This window comes from Notolabrus celidotus, chromosome 6 (genome assembly GCF_009762535.1).
Source record: "Notolabrus celidotus isolate fNotCel1 chromosome 6, fNotCel1.pri, whole genome shotgun sequence".
Taxonomy (NCBI): domain Eukaryota; kingdom Metazoa; phylum Chordata; class Actinopteri; order Labriformes; family Labridae; genus Notolabrus; species Notolabrus celidotus.
In genome coordinates this window covers 21,752,653-21,770,149 of record NC_048277.1, presented here as the reverse complement: position 1 = coordinate 21,770,149, position 17,497 = coordinate 21,752,653, and the positions used below count along the sequence as shown (strand labels likewise).

At 40.5% G+C, this 17,497-nt stretch overlaps 1 protein-coding gene across 1 annotated transcript in view; it reads left to right on the top strand.

Moving 5' to 3' along the window:
• tmem266 (transmembrane protein 266) overlaps nucleotides 1-17,497 on the top strand; it is a 38,088-nt gene that overhangs the window by 6,746 nt on the left and 13,845 nt on the right. The window contains exon 3 of the mRNA XM_034686270.1: nucleotides 3,703-3,891. Within this exon, the coding sequence (XP_034542161.1) occupies nucleotides 3,703-3,891 (189 nt within the window). The remainder of the gene's footprint in view (nucleotides 1-3,702; nucleotides 3,892-17,497) is intronic.

Below are 17,497 nucleotides of genomic sequence, written 5' to 3'. Positions count from 1 at the left end.
TATATATGTCCAGTCCATGTGAAAAATTGGAAATGTATAACGGGAGAGTTTCTGTGTATTATGGCTGTGATATAGTTTTAGCTGGAAGGGTTGAAGCAAATTAACGGCATCATTAAGACTATTTATAATGAAACCATGAAAACCTGACCACGTGTCTCTGAGGTAATTCATTATCACGCCTGTCATGTCATGACAAACAGCTTTAAATTTGGCAGTCAATAAGTTAGAGGAGAGATCTCAGCCGGCTGTAATAATTTTATGTATGTATCGATCACTGTATGGTGATGGTGATTAGAAGTAAAAATGCATGGGAGATGAATATACATCCCTCACCGTAATTAATGGAGAGCTCCTGGAAAATAGGGTTTTAAAACTGTAGTATTTTCAATATACAGATTTATATGACTGCACACTGCAAATTCTGAATATCACACTGGATGTTATAAAAAATGCATTGAGTTTAGTACCATTAAAAGCTGTTTCTGTGCTGAAGCTACAGGATAATTACTGTTTATAGGTGGATAAGATACAATGGAAAGTTAATATATTAACAGTTTTATTTTAGTGTTCTGCGTTTTAATATAGCAAAAACATGGGATCACAGCTTTAGGACATTGCTGTGTGAAACATATCATGTAAAACAAGACCAGCTCAGCATTTAGAAACATAATCTACTCAAGAAGCAGGGTTTCTGCACCTTTTGGGCCTACTGTAAGCCTTAGCTTTTACCATGCATGGGTGTGAGATTTCCCCTCCAGCCGTGCATGCCCTATGTTAACCTTTCTTCTTCCTCATGGCGTTTGCTAATATCACACGCCTCTGAAAAGACACCAGCCTTCAGTGTGCTCCCGGCTGTCCTTTCCTGCATCGTTGGAGGGAGCAAAGTGTTCGGATGTGAAGCCTCCTCCACTCCCTCCCCTGGATGGCAACCAGCCACTCCACTGGGCTCTGCACATGATGGCTCCTGGACGGCTCTGTGATTGTCTGAAAATGTGAATTTGATGCACTAAACAGTTTGTGTCTGTCATGACTGATTAGCGTCCTTGCTGTGGTTGGTCAGAGGTGCCAAGTCCACAGATAACACTGGGATGCGCATGCGAGTTTTTGTGGCGAGCATGCTAATATGTGAGCATTTGACCCTCAAGCTAAGCAACACATCCAGCAGGACTTATATAACAGAAGATCAGATATTTAAAGGAAGAGGGGCAGGGTTTTTTATGTCGTTAAAACATTAGAATGGATGATTATTTCCTTACCCTACCACGTTGGAACAATAGAGTTCAAGTAATTCCTGATTTCCTGTGTGACTGATAAAATACCCCTTCAAAAGAGGCCATTATACTGCTCTCAGTCTAAAACTAAGGCAGGGAAAAAGAAAAGGAAGGACCTTTTCCTCTTTTCCAGCCTTCCGCCATTAGCATGCATCAGAAGGGTGGATCTGCTCAGTGATCTTCTACAAACTGTTTCCTCCCACTTTGTTTCACCTCCAGCTCAGAGGTTGAAGAATCCACCAGCCTCATGGCCTATGTTCCCCCTTTGTTGTAATCAATGCCTTCCTCCTCTGTTAAGCACTGGAGTTATTGATGCCTCCACACTGGCTGCACTGGGATGCCTGCCAACACGGTGTGAGACTCCTGTGCCAGGGCGACTTCTCCTTGTGCGCTATTGGCTGAGCTTGTGCGAACACAGCCCACCCTGCACTCCTAAGTTTTTAGGACTTTGGTGGCAGAAAGATGACACTTGTGTGGTTCTGCCAAATATAGCAAACCCTGCAGAAAAATATAATGTTTGATCAAGATGGCAAAATCAAGGGCAAAAGTGATAGATTTTTTTGCAACTGATTCCGTGCTTGCAACAATAGGGATACTTGTGGTGTTGGTAACTGCTGTCAACTTGAAAATTACTTTATTTTATTTTTTTGTCATTCAACTTTTTATTGCATTTTTTTCAGTAGTTCTTTGTTAACCATAAGTAAGAAAATAGAAAAAAAAATACATATAATAGTAATAATAAAATAAATAAATAACTACAAAAAAATGAATAAGATAATAATAAAATAGCATCCTAATTTTCTCTGGGATGTTTAAAGGTTTACGAGGTAGTATTTTATGTCACAATATTACATTTAATAATCATACATGACGTTCATAAGAAATAGGGGACAAATTAATTGCACATCAGATACCATAGTCACCTTCATCCAATCACACCCATATTGATCTGAAAACATTAGTGTTATTATTGATTCTGTAGATAAGCTGTTCAAAAGAAGCTGTCCTAGCCAGTTCATCTCTCCATTCACTAAAACGGATCTTCTGTTTTGATTTCCAATGCCTCAGCACTATCCTGCATCCTGTTATAAAAGCTAATTTCACCCAAAAATACATTTTTGAGGGAAGATTAGTCTCCTCTGGTAAAATACCCAGTACACATAACGCTGGGCTCTTAGTGAGCTCCGTTTTTAACACATAATTTATACATTTAACTACATCTGACCAGAAGTCCTTTACAGTTTCACATTCATACAACATGTGGAGCAATGTGCCCTGGCTTTTATTACATCTCCAACAACTGTGGTCCTCTCTAAGCCCCAGCCTTGACATTTTTGAAGGTGTCCAATAACTTCTGTTTATCATTTTGAATAAGATTAGGCAAGTCTGCATGTCTCGGGCTATGTAGTACCATGACTGAACTAATTTTAACCAGGTCTCTCTGTTTATAGGCATTGCTAGAAAATGACTTCATTTTAAACAGAGAGGTGCTAAAAGAGAATGTGGTGATAAATCGAAACTAGCATGAAAGGGAAATTTAATTTAAACATTATGAAAGCTTTGTAAAGTAGTCAGAAAGATTGTTCAGTATATGTGCCTTGTAGTTGAAGCTTAAATCTCCAGTCTTTTAAATCAAAAACCTTCTGTTTTTTTAATTCCTCTGGAATGCATATTGGTGTATTTTCTGTGGTTTGGAACTTGCTCTCCTGTATTCTCTGCTAATGAGAAATGCAGATCAACTTGTCACCACTTGCCAGGTAAATGTGTCCTTGTTGAGGATGCCAGCAAACAGAAAACAGGAAACCTCCCCCCATGTTTGTGTTATCATTCATCAAAATTAAGCATGGTCCCAGTAGTTATTATTACACTCTACAACCTTGAGCATTTTCCAAGTGGTGGCAACTGCTAATTCAAATTAACAGCACACTTCCACACAACCTTGCACTGCAGGTCTGCCATCTTTGCTGGGATATTTATCATAGACTGTATAAAATATGGACGTAGGATCCATGACGTCACCCATCTGTTTCTGAAGCGCTGTTTTGAGGCCAATCGTAGGCGGCAGCCATATTGCTGCTGTGGAGGGATTGTGATGTAAAGAGGCAGAGTTTGAGCCTCCTAGCCAACAGCTACAGTGTTCCCGCCTGTCAATCATGTCAGCTGTGCCTCTCATTGGAAGACTCATAATCTCAATATCTTCGAAATTGCAGCGTTAGAAAAAAGTTCACCCCCCTCACAGTGTGTCGATTGAGACCACTACAAAGGGTGACATCATGCAGATACCAAATGTAGGCTCTATATAATGAGCTGAAACAAGAATTAATTTCATATTACAATGTTACTCATATTGCTGTGTGTGTGTGTGTGTGTGTGTGTGTGTGTGTGTGTGTGTGTGTGTGTGTGTGTGTGTGCGTGTGTGTGCGCACCACAGGGCTCCTCCCCATGCCCGAGGCTCGGAGCTGGAGGTGATCTCTCAGCAGGTGGAGGAGGACAACCAATGTGTGGCCCCCACCCAGCTAGTCAGCTTGGCCTACAGAGACTTGCCTTTGGCTGCCCTGGACATTTCCCTTGCTGGATCCCAGCTCATCTCAAACCCAGATGAAGAGGACAACAGAGAGGGGTACGTTGAGAGAAACCACTAAAAATGCAATTGTCTCCTTTTTGTTTCTTGATAGTTTGACTGCAGCCAAGTCAACAATCTCTAGTGATGTTTCTAGAAATAGGAAAAACTTGGTATTTGTTTGTCTGAAACAGCTGCTTGAGTGGGGTCTATACAACCCCTGCAGATTGTGTAAAACGGTTACACAAGGGTGTACAAATCATTTAAACCTCTATTTAATTGAACATACTGTACATTCAACATTGAAAGTGGAAAAGGTTATTCTTTTATATAAAAAAATATGCTCTTTTAAATTGGATGCCAGCAACACATTTTTAAAAAGTTGGGACTGATATGTTTGGACTGCAAGCAGGCCAGTTTAGCATGCAGACTCTTCTTCAAGCTGGTGTAGTCCTGCAGGATGTGGTCTGGCATTGTCTTGCTGGAAGAAGGCAGGTCTTACCTGAAGAAGGTACAGCCTAGATGACAGCATATTATGTTGCTCCAAAACCTGTATTCAGCACTAATGGTGCCTTCCCGGATGTGTAAGCTAAGCATGTCATAGGCATGTATGCATCCTCATACCATCACAGATAATAACTTTTGAACTGTGCTCCGATAACAAGCCGGTTGGTCCCTATTCTCTTGAGAACAGAGGACATGAAGAATGTCATATTTGTATTAATCAGACCACAGGACAGTTTTCTACACCGCCTCAGTCTATCTTAAATGGACTGGTGTTTCTGGATTATGTTAATAAGGTTTCCTCTTTGCATGGTACATTTTAACAGTGGATGCAGCAATGAACCGTGTTCACAGACAATGCTTTTTGGAAGTGAATTTGAGGCAATGATTTCCACTTCAGAGTCATGCCAGTTTTTAATGCAATGGGCATCCAGTTTTGCTTTTTGGCCTTGTCCCCTTTTTACAGAGATTTCTCTAGAAGCTCTGAATCTTATAATGATTATTACAAGATTATTATATTACTGTGTGCTGTTGATGATGGAATTCCAAGATTCTTTTAATTCCAGCTTGAGGAACATTATTCTAAAATTGTTGAACTATATGCTCACGCAATCTCTCACAGAGTGGTGAACCACTTCCTATCTTAATGTCTGAAAGACTCAGCCTTTCTGGAATGCCCTTTGTTTGCCCAGACGTGTTACTTAGTAAATTAACCTAATTATTTGGGAGATGTTCCTCCAGGTGTGTTTTTTTCTTTTTGGCTGTGTTTTGCTGTGTTTGTTCAAACTTTTTTGAAGTGTGTTGCTGGCATCAAATTTAAAACAAGCATATGTTTTTCATGAAATGTGTGTAGAGCTTTTTATTTTGGTTCTCAAATCTTCGGTCTATCCATTAACCCTTAAAGACCTAGACCATTTTTGGGGGCGCCAGACTCTCCTGTATTTATTTTGTTTTTCTAACCTATTGAAGCACTCAGCATCAAGTGCCATGCATCGTTTTATTCAGGAGAACCTTATCGTTCACTGTGCTGCATTTAAAGTACCAGTTTTACATTTGTTTTGTCTGAAAATGGATGAAAATACAGAGGTTTTTTTTTAAAAACGTCTGGAAATTTAGGTCATTTTTTACTGGGAACTCAGACAAAACATCAGGAAGTTTTGTTTTGTTTTGTTAGAAAGTTGTACTTTGGTGTTTTATATTTCCAAATTAAATGTTGTCACTATCAAACCTTTACTAAGCAGGTTACAGCCATTTATTATAGTATTATCTTAGGCGTTTTTTAGTGGAAAAAACAGGTGTATTCTTATATATCATTTACTGACCCTGTAGATGTGTGTAAAAAAAGGTCTGAGAGTAAGTAGAGATATTATTATATCATAAATTAGGACACAGAAGCAAAAGTGAAAATGAAACATTTAAGAACAAGAGCTATTTGTGGCCGGCGGCCGTCCAGGTCTTTGAGGGTTAAAGCATCCTGTTACATATTTTTGATAAGTTAGAAACAAAGTAGCAGCATGGTTTTCAAGAGATTCCTCCTGTAGTGAATTTGCATGGTTGAACACAAAACTGTAATTAGATAAACTGATGGTCTGTAATTGTGCTCACACATTTAATACAGTATTAGAAATATGGCTTCTTGGATATTGCGTGTGGGTTTTGTGTGAAGCGCTACATCCATACTATGACAAAATTACAATTACCACAATCTATAATCTACCCTGGCACAGAAAAGCTCTGCTGTTGCTCAGGTTATTTTCACATGATAATTACACCTGGAGTTTTGAATCATGCTCCTGTTTTATATTAGAGAACAGCAGTGGAGGATATTTGGTGATGAATTTATCAGTGTCACCATGTTGAATGGACAATGTGCCCACTGATGTGTTCATTTCAGCTCCATGACACAGCAATTTCTTGCTACCAGACAGGCTTCTGTCCATGCTGTCACTTTCTGACAGAAAACAAAGCTTGCTGTTAGCATAGTAGCTTTCCTGAAATGTCAGAGCCCTGTGGCCGTGCTTTTTGTGCTTCATGTTGTTTTCTTATCACCATATCTCCATGCTTTGGGCCCAGCACCCTTGGGACAGGATACGCCTCGATTCAAGCCCCCCCCTGTAGCAAGTGTCCATGGCTCTGCACTCAGGAAGCGTGACTCACAACCCTTTGGCATGCTGCAACGCTGGCACCCATGCAGAGAAAGTCGACAAACAGCATAAGCTTAATTAAAGCATCCGGCATTTCGCCATCCAAGCCCCGGTGTGTCAGCTGACCGTGTCCGGCTGGACTTTGCCCGGCCTGGCCCGGTCCAGGACCATTGCTCTGTGGGACTGAGGGCAGGGACAGATGGGTCCTGTCCCAAACACCCACTCTTTGATTCCATGTCAGATCTTTTTCACGCTGTCCTGCTCACTAAAAGGGCAGAAAACACACGCATGGCGGTACCACAGCAGAGGGCAGGATCTGGCAGCCCTACAGAATTATTATCTCAGTTTGGGCCCTCTCACACAGACGCATGTGACACCCTGGTGCCCTGGGATCTGGCATTGTGCAGTGGAAAAGTCATGCAGCACCAAAATATGTCTTTTAAATGTATTGATTCAACAATGCAGATTTTCTTTTTATAAAAACAGAGATCTGATCAGAGAAATAACCTCTTCACAGTCCTTGAAAGTATGCTGCCAGCTTGTGAAAACAGTGTGCGATCTGTCATCTCTGCATGTTACAGTATGTTCATGAGCTTTTTAGATTGGAATTCCTGATTTTCAGGTCACAGGCATTCCAAGACGTACTTGTCATCACAGTTTCGTTCATGAATTAGCTCTTTGGAAGTGCTTTTAGAAAAAGCAACAGGGCAAGCTCGTCACAACGGGTTGTGGCTACCACTGTGACTCATGTGTTTAACATCAGAGGAATGAAACAAAGGTGGGATGTGTTTTATCAAGAAAGATTTTAATTTGTAAAGACAATCAAAGGCCCTGGTGGCAAAGCAAAGACATGTCTGATTTATATTGGGATTTCAGCTCTATTTTAAACTATTTCCATACCTACTTTGACTGATGCATTTTAGTCTTGGGTTGTTCTTCCATCTTCAACATTCTTCCATCTGGGCTTACAAAAGACCTGACTAGAATTAGGTGATCGAAAGTCAAGGCCACTGTGACCTCTAAAGAAATTATTTCCCTGTAAGTGAAGCATCCACACTGATATTGTTAACAATTTTCAACATATAAAACAGGATCAAATGTCAGGAATTCCTGGCAGAATTATCATCAAGTTTGCATAAACATGGACTCAAGGGGGAAATTATGACAATTTGTTCAAAGGTCGAGGCCAAAGCACCACATCTTGGTCCTATATTCAAGCAGATTCATAAAAAAAAAAAAAGATGGCATAAAACTCCTGGATTAAAGTAGGGCAGGAAAAGGGCAAGATAAGAAAGAAAAAGGTCTACTGAGAACAGAAGAAGAAAACAAAACCAATGGAGACATTCTCTGTTTCTGCTGTGAATGGTACAAAATCTCCTTTGTTGTCTCACTTATAAGGATGCACTGATCCAACTTTGTAAGTCCTGATACTGAGTACTGATCCGATACCAGTATTAAATTAATAACAGTTTTTTTTCTCTCTCTTGGGATGACACTGGGAATCATTTATGTGTAGGGCAAAATGAGGCTTTCAGCATTGCAGCTGCAATCTGCTTTGTTTGGCTTCCTTTTTGTTTGGTTGAACTTGTTTTATGTGACATGCTTGATTAAGTTAGTTGTGTTATATTTGGCTCTGCTACCACAACTTTTCGAAATATAAGTAGAAATTATCTGCATAAAAAGCCTTAAATACATCCAAATTGATCAGCCTTTGTGGTTAGCTTCGACACATGAGGTATGTGCATGTAGTTGCTGTAAACACATAGAGCTGAAATTGAATAGATCAGGCCCATAGATTGGCCCAAAGTCACCGATCTAGCAAGTCAGTATCAGACCAATAACAGAGATCAGGATCATATTGGTGCATCCCTGACCTCTTTTTTTCTTACGCGGCAATTTTGAAGATATTTAGATTACGAGTCTTCCAATGAGAGGCACAGCTGACATGATTGACAGGCGGGAACACTGTAGTTGTTGGCTAGGAGGCTCAAACTCCGCCTCTTTACGTCACAATTGCTCCACAGCAGCAATATGGCTGCCACCGACGATTGGCCTTAAAACAGCGCTTCAAAAGCAGATGGGTGACGATGGGATCCTACATCCATATTGTATACAGTCTATGGTGAAAACTAGTCCTCAAGTTCATTGGATAGAAAGTCATGGATAATGTAGACCTACTCTGATTGCCCTGCACCTGATGTGCAGTTTTGTAGTGTTTCATTGATTACCGAGACAGTTTGTTTTTTCAAGGCTGCTACGAATTATAATTCTGAGATGAGTGATATCATAGTTGTGATAAGTAGGTGAATTTTCCCCTCTGGTAGTAGATGCATGAGAGGGTGTGTTCTGATTTCATTTTGATCTGAAAAGTCACTGTTTGTTCTTTATTTCCTTGTTTTTGTCTTGTATTTTGGTCAATGTTTTGGTTTGGATCTGGACACAGTATAAAGAAAAACATTAAGACCAAAGGAAAAACTACCCTGTGGTCAGAAGCTGCAAAATTAAGAACTGATTACTTGTCCTTGATAAGGCCTTTGGGTTGTTTTTGTTGCATTTGTATGTGGAAAAAAAGAGCAGGAGAAAACACACCAGTGATGCGCATTTAGCCTTGCATTGCAGCTTCTCGTGGCTCTTTATCAGGAGCCGTGGGCGATCATGTAGGAGGTGGATGTTCTTGCGGACTACAAGGGGCACACACAGTACTTGCAAATTTTGTGCAGTGGTGAGCTGGATGGGAGTATTGATAGAATTTGGCAGAAATCTTCAGAACTTGCTGGAAAGTCCAGAGTGAGGGCGGTGTTATTTGAAATTAGTCACCTATTGTATTATAGTATCATCTCAATTTCAAAATGCCTGCCTTTTTAATTGCTCCTTTTTTGATGACTGAAGAATTTCATAAAAAAATTATGGAGTAACATTGTGATGTCATGTGTCTCTGATTTGAGTATGCAGAAAAGAAAAATGTCCAGACACTTCAAAGATTTCTTGCATGATGCAGTTAAAAGAAGGAGAAAGCCATGTAGATATATTTTTATTAGATACTGCACGCATAAATGCACAAAAGTTTTTGGGTCTAAACCAAAGTGCAGCAAGATGGTGTGATGCCATTTTTCTTTAGCTCAATTAAGACATCTCATTGTGACCTCCAGAATTGGTGTAGCATGGTCTCCTGGAGAACACCTCCCTGCACACCTGGCTCCAGGCTGCATATCCTGCACATGTCCGAGTTTATCTTCCGCAGATCAGCCCCGTGCCTACAGCAGCATCAGCATATGCTGTTGATCTCTGAGGACCCGACTGAGAGGTGTGAAGCTCTGCATCAATGACAGATGGTTCATATGGGTCAACCTGCCGCTTTGACTGGAGGAGAAAGAGGAGGCGGAGGAAGGGATAAAGAGAAAGATGGAGGAGGTGGGGACAGAGTAGGCGACCCTCCTCTGCAATTTCATTCACAAAGCTGCAGATCACAGGGAAATGGCTCTATTTGATAAATGTCATATCTGTCCATTTTAGACAGGATTGTAGGATTAAGCCTGTGCTATGCTGTATGGTGACAGCCATGGTTTTTAAGCTGTGGAATGACAGGTGAAATGTCAGATATGAGATAAGCTTAAGTCTAGCATAGATTGATTAATTGCTCAACATATTCCCTGGTATAATACATTTTCTCTGGCAGCTTTCCCTTACTGAGTCTGTTAATCTAGCAACATGCATGTAATCAAAGCTTGGTTGACACCACTGAAGTTAGAAGTGGATGATATAATTAGAAAAATGTGGACTATAGAAAATAGCTCTGAGAGAGCTTGCCAGAATCTAGTATAAATCTTGGCAGCAGCAATATTTCACAGGGCTTTGGAAGCAGAGCCATACTACACCTGTTCTGTGTTGATGGATGTCTGAAAAGAGAGAAAGATCCCCCCCTACCGCCCTCCACCCCTGACTCTATTTCAAACACACAGAGAAACATTCCTCTCCATCAAATTGTCTCTCCTGCCTGGCACCATGTGCGACACAATAGATGACATTTGAGTGCAGGGTTTGAGGGTTTGTTAATATTCACAGACATGCAAAGTGTGAGATTGCTTTTTAGGCTGAGAGCGAGAGAGATCAAGTGTCCTGGTGAAAACCCATTTATCAGGGACAGCTTGTCTGCTGCTCCGCACATGGAGCCCCATCCATCTCCATTTGCCGAGGATCTGTGGCCCATTTTTCTGGCAAAGACCAGCTCTGAGGCCCCTCTGCTGCTGGGTTCTGCTTGGAGGTTGCAAGGAGCAGAGAGGTGATTGCTGATCAGAAAGGTCTTGTTGTACTGGAAAGATGCATGCATTTTCATAAAAAGAAACCTCAGAGGGAGTGCCAAAAAGCTAAACAGTTTTTATTGGCATCTGTAATTGATTAGCCTTCTTCATTTGATTTGTTTATTTGCTGCAAAAATGTTTGCCAATCCCCTGGGTGTGAGGCTGTGAGAGATTAATAGCAGTGAGATGTGGAAAATCTGAAAAGTACAATTGATTGCCCATGATAACTTCACTTTATTCAGCATATTTATTGCTTAGCTGGTTTTCAACTCTCGGGACGTCTTTGCTTCTTTTGGCTGTGACAACACAGATGACTCAGCAGTGGTTACACGGGGAAGAGTTTAGCCAGTAGTAATGTTTGCATTTGTCTTGATTTTTAAGGCATCTACAGGCAGATGCTCGCCTGCTCTTTTTCGGGAGTCAGAAGTGCTTTAGTAAAGGAGGAAAGGCATACAATAGACTTGATTAAATGCCTCGTCATGTGTATAAAGGTAGTTTAGAGAACAAGTGTAACACGGGGAGTTTCAACATTCTGAATAAGATGAAATCCTCTGCTCAGCAGCCTGCAGGTGCACAGTGTGGTCCATTTTCCCACTGCCTGAGCAAGCTGAGTTCAGCAGATTGGTGGGAATTGGCTGAAGTTTGAACAGGAGGAACCGTAGGGTTTTATAGCTATTGGAACAGAAAGAGAAACATTTTGTAGACCTAAATAACCTGAGTCATGTCATGAAATTATGTTCGAGGAATAAAATAAAACAGACTTAGAAAGAATGTACCTGCAGTTCAGAAGCTTTCCTGTGTTCACATCTTTTTCCGGCAATCAGTCAGGTGATTCATGACATCTGACACTTGAAAAAGAATGCAGTTTGTCACATAATCAATGCAATGAACATAACAGTAATCGAAGAATATGTATACATATTTAATTTTTTAGAATCCTATAATAAAAAACAGCCATCAGGATGAGGGTTGCACCAATCCTGTAGTGATATCAGGTCCATACTGACCCTAAAAACTAAGGCACAGGGTTCTTAAGATGGATGGTTGGAGAAACAAAAACAGTAAACTGTTGTTATACTGAATTCTGTATGCTGTTACTGTACATATAGAAGTTCTTTATACTCGTACCTGTTCAAGTTTATAAAATTCAATTACAGATTCAGTCTCAGAGGGAAATATAACTCATTGGTTGAACTCAACTCGTGTTTTTTTTTTTGGTTTTTTTTATGATTTTATTTGAGTTTTTTACAATAACAATTACACATACACACACATATACACAAGAATGACAAATACATACATCTAAACAGTTTGGATATAGCAATATATACATAAATATACATGGCTTTGCAGGATGATAGGAAAAAAGAAGTAGGGGAGAAGGGGGTTGGTTGTCACACTTTTTACTGTTTTGATGATTGCTCATCATCAAAACATCTTTCAATAGTCATTCCTACATTAAATTGAAGCTTAGGGTGTTGGCTTGAAATCTATATCCCTCTCATTTTCCAACTCACTGTAACAAAGAGGCAATTAACTATCAAAGACACTCTGACACAACCAACCCCATCACGGGGATGGTTGTCACACACTATGGGGTTGGTTGTCACAATGGTATTTCAATGGGAAAAATCTTTTAAAAAAGGCAAGAAGGCAGAACTAAATTTGAAAGTTGAATTGCACTGAGAAGTGATAGGCCTACATAACTTAATGCATTTTGACATAAAATGAGCAAGGCACATGAACAGGAAACACATCTTTAGGCCAGCCTATATAACAACATAAAGAACAAAACAAATAGGCCGAACAATAATGGCCTACTTAACTAGGCTACATGCAGTCACTGTCTGAGTTACAGGGAAGGCAAATGTAGGGTCTGTGCACCCCAACTAATTTCACCATGCATGATTTTGCCAACATAGGGGTTGGTTGTTACATGTGACAACCGACCCCAAAGAGAATGTGACGACCAATTTTTTGCTAGCATCAAGGCTAACAACCATCTAACAACTAGTTAGCTAGCTAAACTATAGCTTTCCCCTCACACTTTGTAAGGGTTACACTTGTTTTGTTATAAACCCTTTGTTTAAAAGCCTAGAAGAAAATTACTGAGGAGCTGAATATTTATGATTTGACATGAAAAACACAAAAAGTACTCTCACCTCAAGTTCAGCTGTCTTACTCCAGAGAAAACTATGTAGGTGAGCTCTGATACTAATTCTGGAAATGTCCATACCCCAATTTGAGAGACAATGCCCTCTGGTGGCGAGATATAATGAGTGTGCCAACCAACTTGTGTGACAACCAACCCCGTTCTCCCCTATCATTCCTGTGTTTGTACATTCTGGTACATTTGGATGTACATGATAACCAAACAGCACAAAGAAGATTTAAAAAAAAAACTACAACCAAAAAACACGGACACAGAAGCATGACTAAAACAACACTAAAATAATTAAACAGAAAACAAACAAACATATAATTGTAGTTCAGTTTTAATTAGAGTACCTGTCAGCCTTACCATCTGGAACCCGATGGCACCACAATCAGCACCTATCTTTGAAGTCATGGTAGCATCCCCACTTCTGGTGATACTGCTCTACCCTGTTTGTCAACCTGAAGGACAGTCTTTTAGGTTCCCCAATTAGATAAACCTTCAACTTGTGTTTTTAACAAACCTTCCCATTGACCAAAGGTCACAATGCTGCTTTTTGGGGAGCATGGGATAAATAATGTAGGTACAACTCACTTAAGTGACATTTAAAAAGTTTTTAGTTAAAATAACTCACCTTCTTTAAACTGAAGTGTAATTTGCAGCTGTGCATGAATAAATTAATGGCCGGCAGGCACAGCGATCTGAGTCTTGAACCATGTCTTTATTAATCATTTAGGAAGCAAATGTAATTGTGTGCCAGCTGCCGCAGGTCTGTACCCTGATGTGCTGGAGTTTTTTACCCAGCAAAGTTGCTCTGTTGTAAATCCGCAATCAAGACATCAATCAAGAGTTCCCATCAATTATTCAGATCCCTTGCACAGCACTGAAAGTCATTCAGAGTGACACTATTTTAAGCCTTCCTTTGCAAACAATTTGAAGGAGAGGCTACTGTTTTCGGTTGTTCATTTGCTGTTAATGTGTGTGTCACAATCAATACTGTAGACAAGTTGATAGAGTCTTTTCACACTCATTACTACTGAATGAATTTTTCCCTCTGCGGCACTTCCACTGCATCCTTTAACACAGGAGCACAGCAGCACCTCTGATTTAATTTCCATTTACTTGCACCTAATGAGTCTACATTGTATTTTAGCCCCTCTCAATTACAGGGGACAGTAAAATGAACGAGATGATCCTCCTGATAGGAGAGTCACTTATCTGGGGCCGGAGCCAAAACTCTGTCTGTGTGAATAGGCCCCAACAGAGCGGGCCGACACTTTCCTCTGTGCTTATCACTCGGGCTGATGTCTTTGTCTGCTCTTTCCTCTCTGGCCTTTCTGCTGCAGCCGGTGTCATGTACAGCATGCCATCACTTCCATCTCAGGCAGGTCACTATTGATCAGTCCCATGATCTAATCCTGCTGCTGTCGGGCGCACTTCGATCTTTCCTCAGCGTGTTACTGCAGCAGCTGCAGGCCTCTTGATCATAGCTCTTGATGTCTTTATGAACCTGTCCACAGCACATGCTACCCCTGCATCTCTCATTTCCTCTCCACATTATGGTCATTGTGTTTGTTGTGTTGTGTGCATGACCAAAACCTTAAGTTATTGCTCATTCGATCCGCTCCTGCTGTGACCCAGGGAGAGAGCGAGGTGATTTTTCCTCCACCACTAAAGCAGCCTCACTTCCTTCATAAATACTTCAGGTCCACAGCGTTCAAGGTTTAAAGTGATTTCCCTAAAATTAAGTTTCAGAGCTTAGAGTAATCCATCACTGCCATTTACTCCCCTTCCAGACAGGGTTTTTCTTTACAGGTTTATTAAATTAATACCTTTTCTGCCCGGCTATTGGGAGAGGTCTGAATGAATTATGAGTCCACACAGTATGAGTTAAATCATGCTTTTCAGTCCTTAAGGTAACCAAGGTCTCTCTTCCATGTTTTAACTAATGGTCCACAACTGTCCGCTGACTGTGTGTCAGGTGTATCATCAGGTAAATGTTGCTTTTTCTTGGCACTCCTCGACCTGCAGATGGAGTTTGACTTTGTTCCTTGTAGACAAATCAGTGCAGGGATAAGTCTCTGTGGTATCTGCTAATGACACCATTACCCTCCTCCACCCCTCCGTCACCCCAGGTGTTGTGCTCCTAATCTGTTGGCACTGGCTGGTATACTGAGGGTGGCTGCGGAGGGCTGAGTGCAGTGGTTAGCCTCTGGGAGGGCACTGACACAGCGTGGCCGAGCTCCAGCCTCTGTGCTGACCTTGGTGGAGGAGGGTGAGGATATGTAACTGTGCCTCATCTGAGCTTCAGCTTGCAATGTGATGCCACTAACTAGGATATCCTCACTCTATCATTAAAGAATGACTCTAATTCTCTACATTTGTGGGGGGTTTTCATAGTTCTGGCTGTAATACATCTTGATTAATCATGCTCACCAATTTCCATGTTGAGATCTGGGTCTTGTAGTCCACTAGGCCAATAAATAAGAGACCATTAGACAAAATGTTATCACACCATCTTTTCTTGGAGGTTAAATTCAGGATTAAGCCTGCGTGAATTATAGATGATGAACAGAGTGTCAGTTGGCCAACTGTGATGGTTTTGAGGAAGGGCAATTTGGGTGCTAATTGAACCATTCACCATGTTTAATCTTCCGTTTAATCTAAAGATACGACTAGTCGTTAAGTCTATTGACACGATAATCATCAGTCATAACTTTGATAACTAATTTCCCATTTATATCCCCTATTTTTAGATTTTACAATAAGAAAGATTTGCTCTTTTTTTGTTGGTTTAGATCAGTGGTGTCCAAACTTTTTTCAAAGAGGGCCACATTTGATGTTGTCAGAATACCTCAGGGCCAGTGGCTCCTACTGAGACTTAGGAATAATGAAAGTAATATATGAAATCTCTATTTAATAACAATTATTATACTTTTTTTCATCAATAAATCAGTAACTAGGTAGTCCTCAGTTGTCCACAAGCAATGTAAACATTAACAAACTTTATCTTCTTCTGGAGGAAAATGTTTTTTATTAGGGTCGGGCAATGTGGGAAAAATATTGTCTCATTATTTTTCTATGGCAGGATCACGATCTGGATTTCATCGCACTTCTTTTTCATGTTGTTTTTAAGACTTTTCTGACCAGCAGACAACATTTGATAACAAAATAATTCCTTTCCTGCGTTCTGAACAATTTTATCTATCAAATTTAACCCTTTCTACACGATTTCATAATTTTGATCTTGTCTTGTGTCCTCTTTTGTGTCTTCTGAACTTTTAGTGTTCATCAAGAACATTTTCAAATCATGATAAAACATTAATTTGAAAACCTGTCAACTTTAAGAGTTCTTGTGTTTCCTCCTAATTATATTCTTGCAGAATTCCCAGTGCTTTGGCTTTAGACAAGTAGTCCATATGAAGCTTTTTGAGATGTTTCTGGATTGACTTTAGTTTTGTTTGTGCGCTTGAAAGAAACTGCAAATGTATAGATGATTCAGAATGTGATTAATTTCTTTGCTATAAATAACACAATTTAAGATGGAAGCTTGGGGCCATAAATACATGGACCTTGGGCCGCAATTGGTCCCCAGGCCGTACTTTGGACATGCCTGTTTTAGATGAAAAACACTACATTTCAGGATAATTTTCATTATATCCTGACAATCTATAATCAGACTAATAAGATAATTTAAAATATATATATTATTTGACTCCTACTCTTAATTATGTGAGGTCTGTAAATGGTTTTGTTATGACTGCTTGTATTTCATGCCCCATAGACAATGTACCAAATTCACTTAATCCTTTAACACAATTAGCATCCCTCTCTGTTCTCTCTTTCTCATTCTTTCCTCTCAAATTCCCCCTTCCTTCTCCCTGGCTCTCTCTCCAGTTCACTTTGGAGGAGCCCCAGTGCCTTTGAACCAGGTTTCTTCTCTCAGTGTTTGCCCCCTTCAATCGAAGCTAAACCAAGAGGGGATTGGAATAAAAATGTATTCTCTCTTGTCCTCTGACAGACTTTGCCTGTAGCTTTCCTCCTGTGGGTGACAGGTGACGATGAATAGTAACACACACACACACACACACACACACACACGCACACACACACACACACACACACACACACACATACACACACACACACACACACACACACACACACACACACACACACACACACACACACACACACACACACACACACACACAAACCTTCTTGTCTGTGTGTTGCTTTCTAAGAGCACACCTGAGAGAAGCACTGGTGTGGGAAGCAAGGCTTTATCAGAAAGGAAAAGCCCTGGGTGACTTCTGGAGATTTGTCATTATTTATTGACCACAAATCCCCCAGAGTCTCAGCCAGTCACAATCTCTGACTGGAGGAAGTTGAAAGGGGAGCAGGGATGGATTTAAGGCATGTCTGACACTCATATCTTCTGGCACAATGTCCCTTGACAAGGAGCAAGCACACAAGGGACACCGGCACACTCCAAACTAATGGAAAATATATAGCAATGAGAAAGATGTGGGAGTCTAGGAACAGGTAACACAGATTCTGGCATC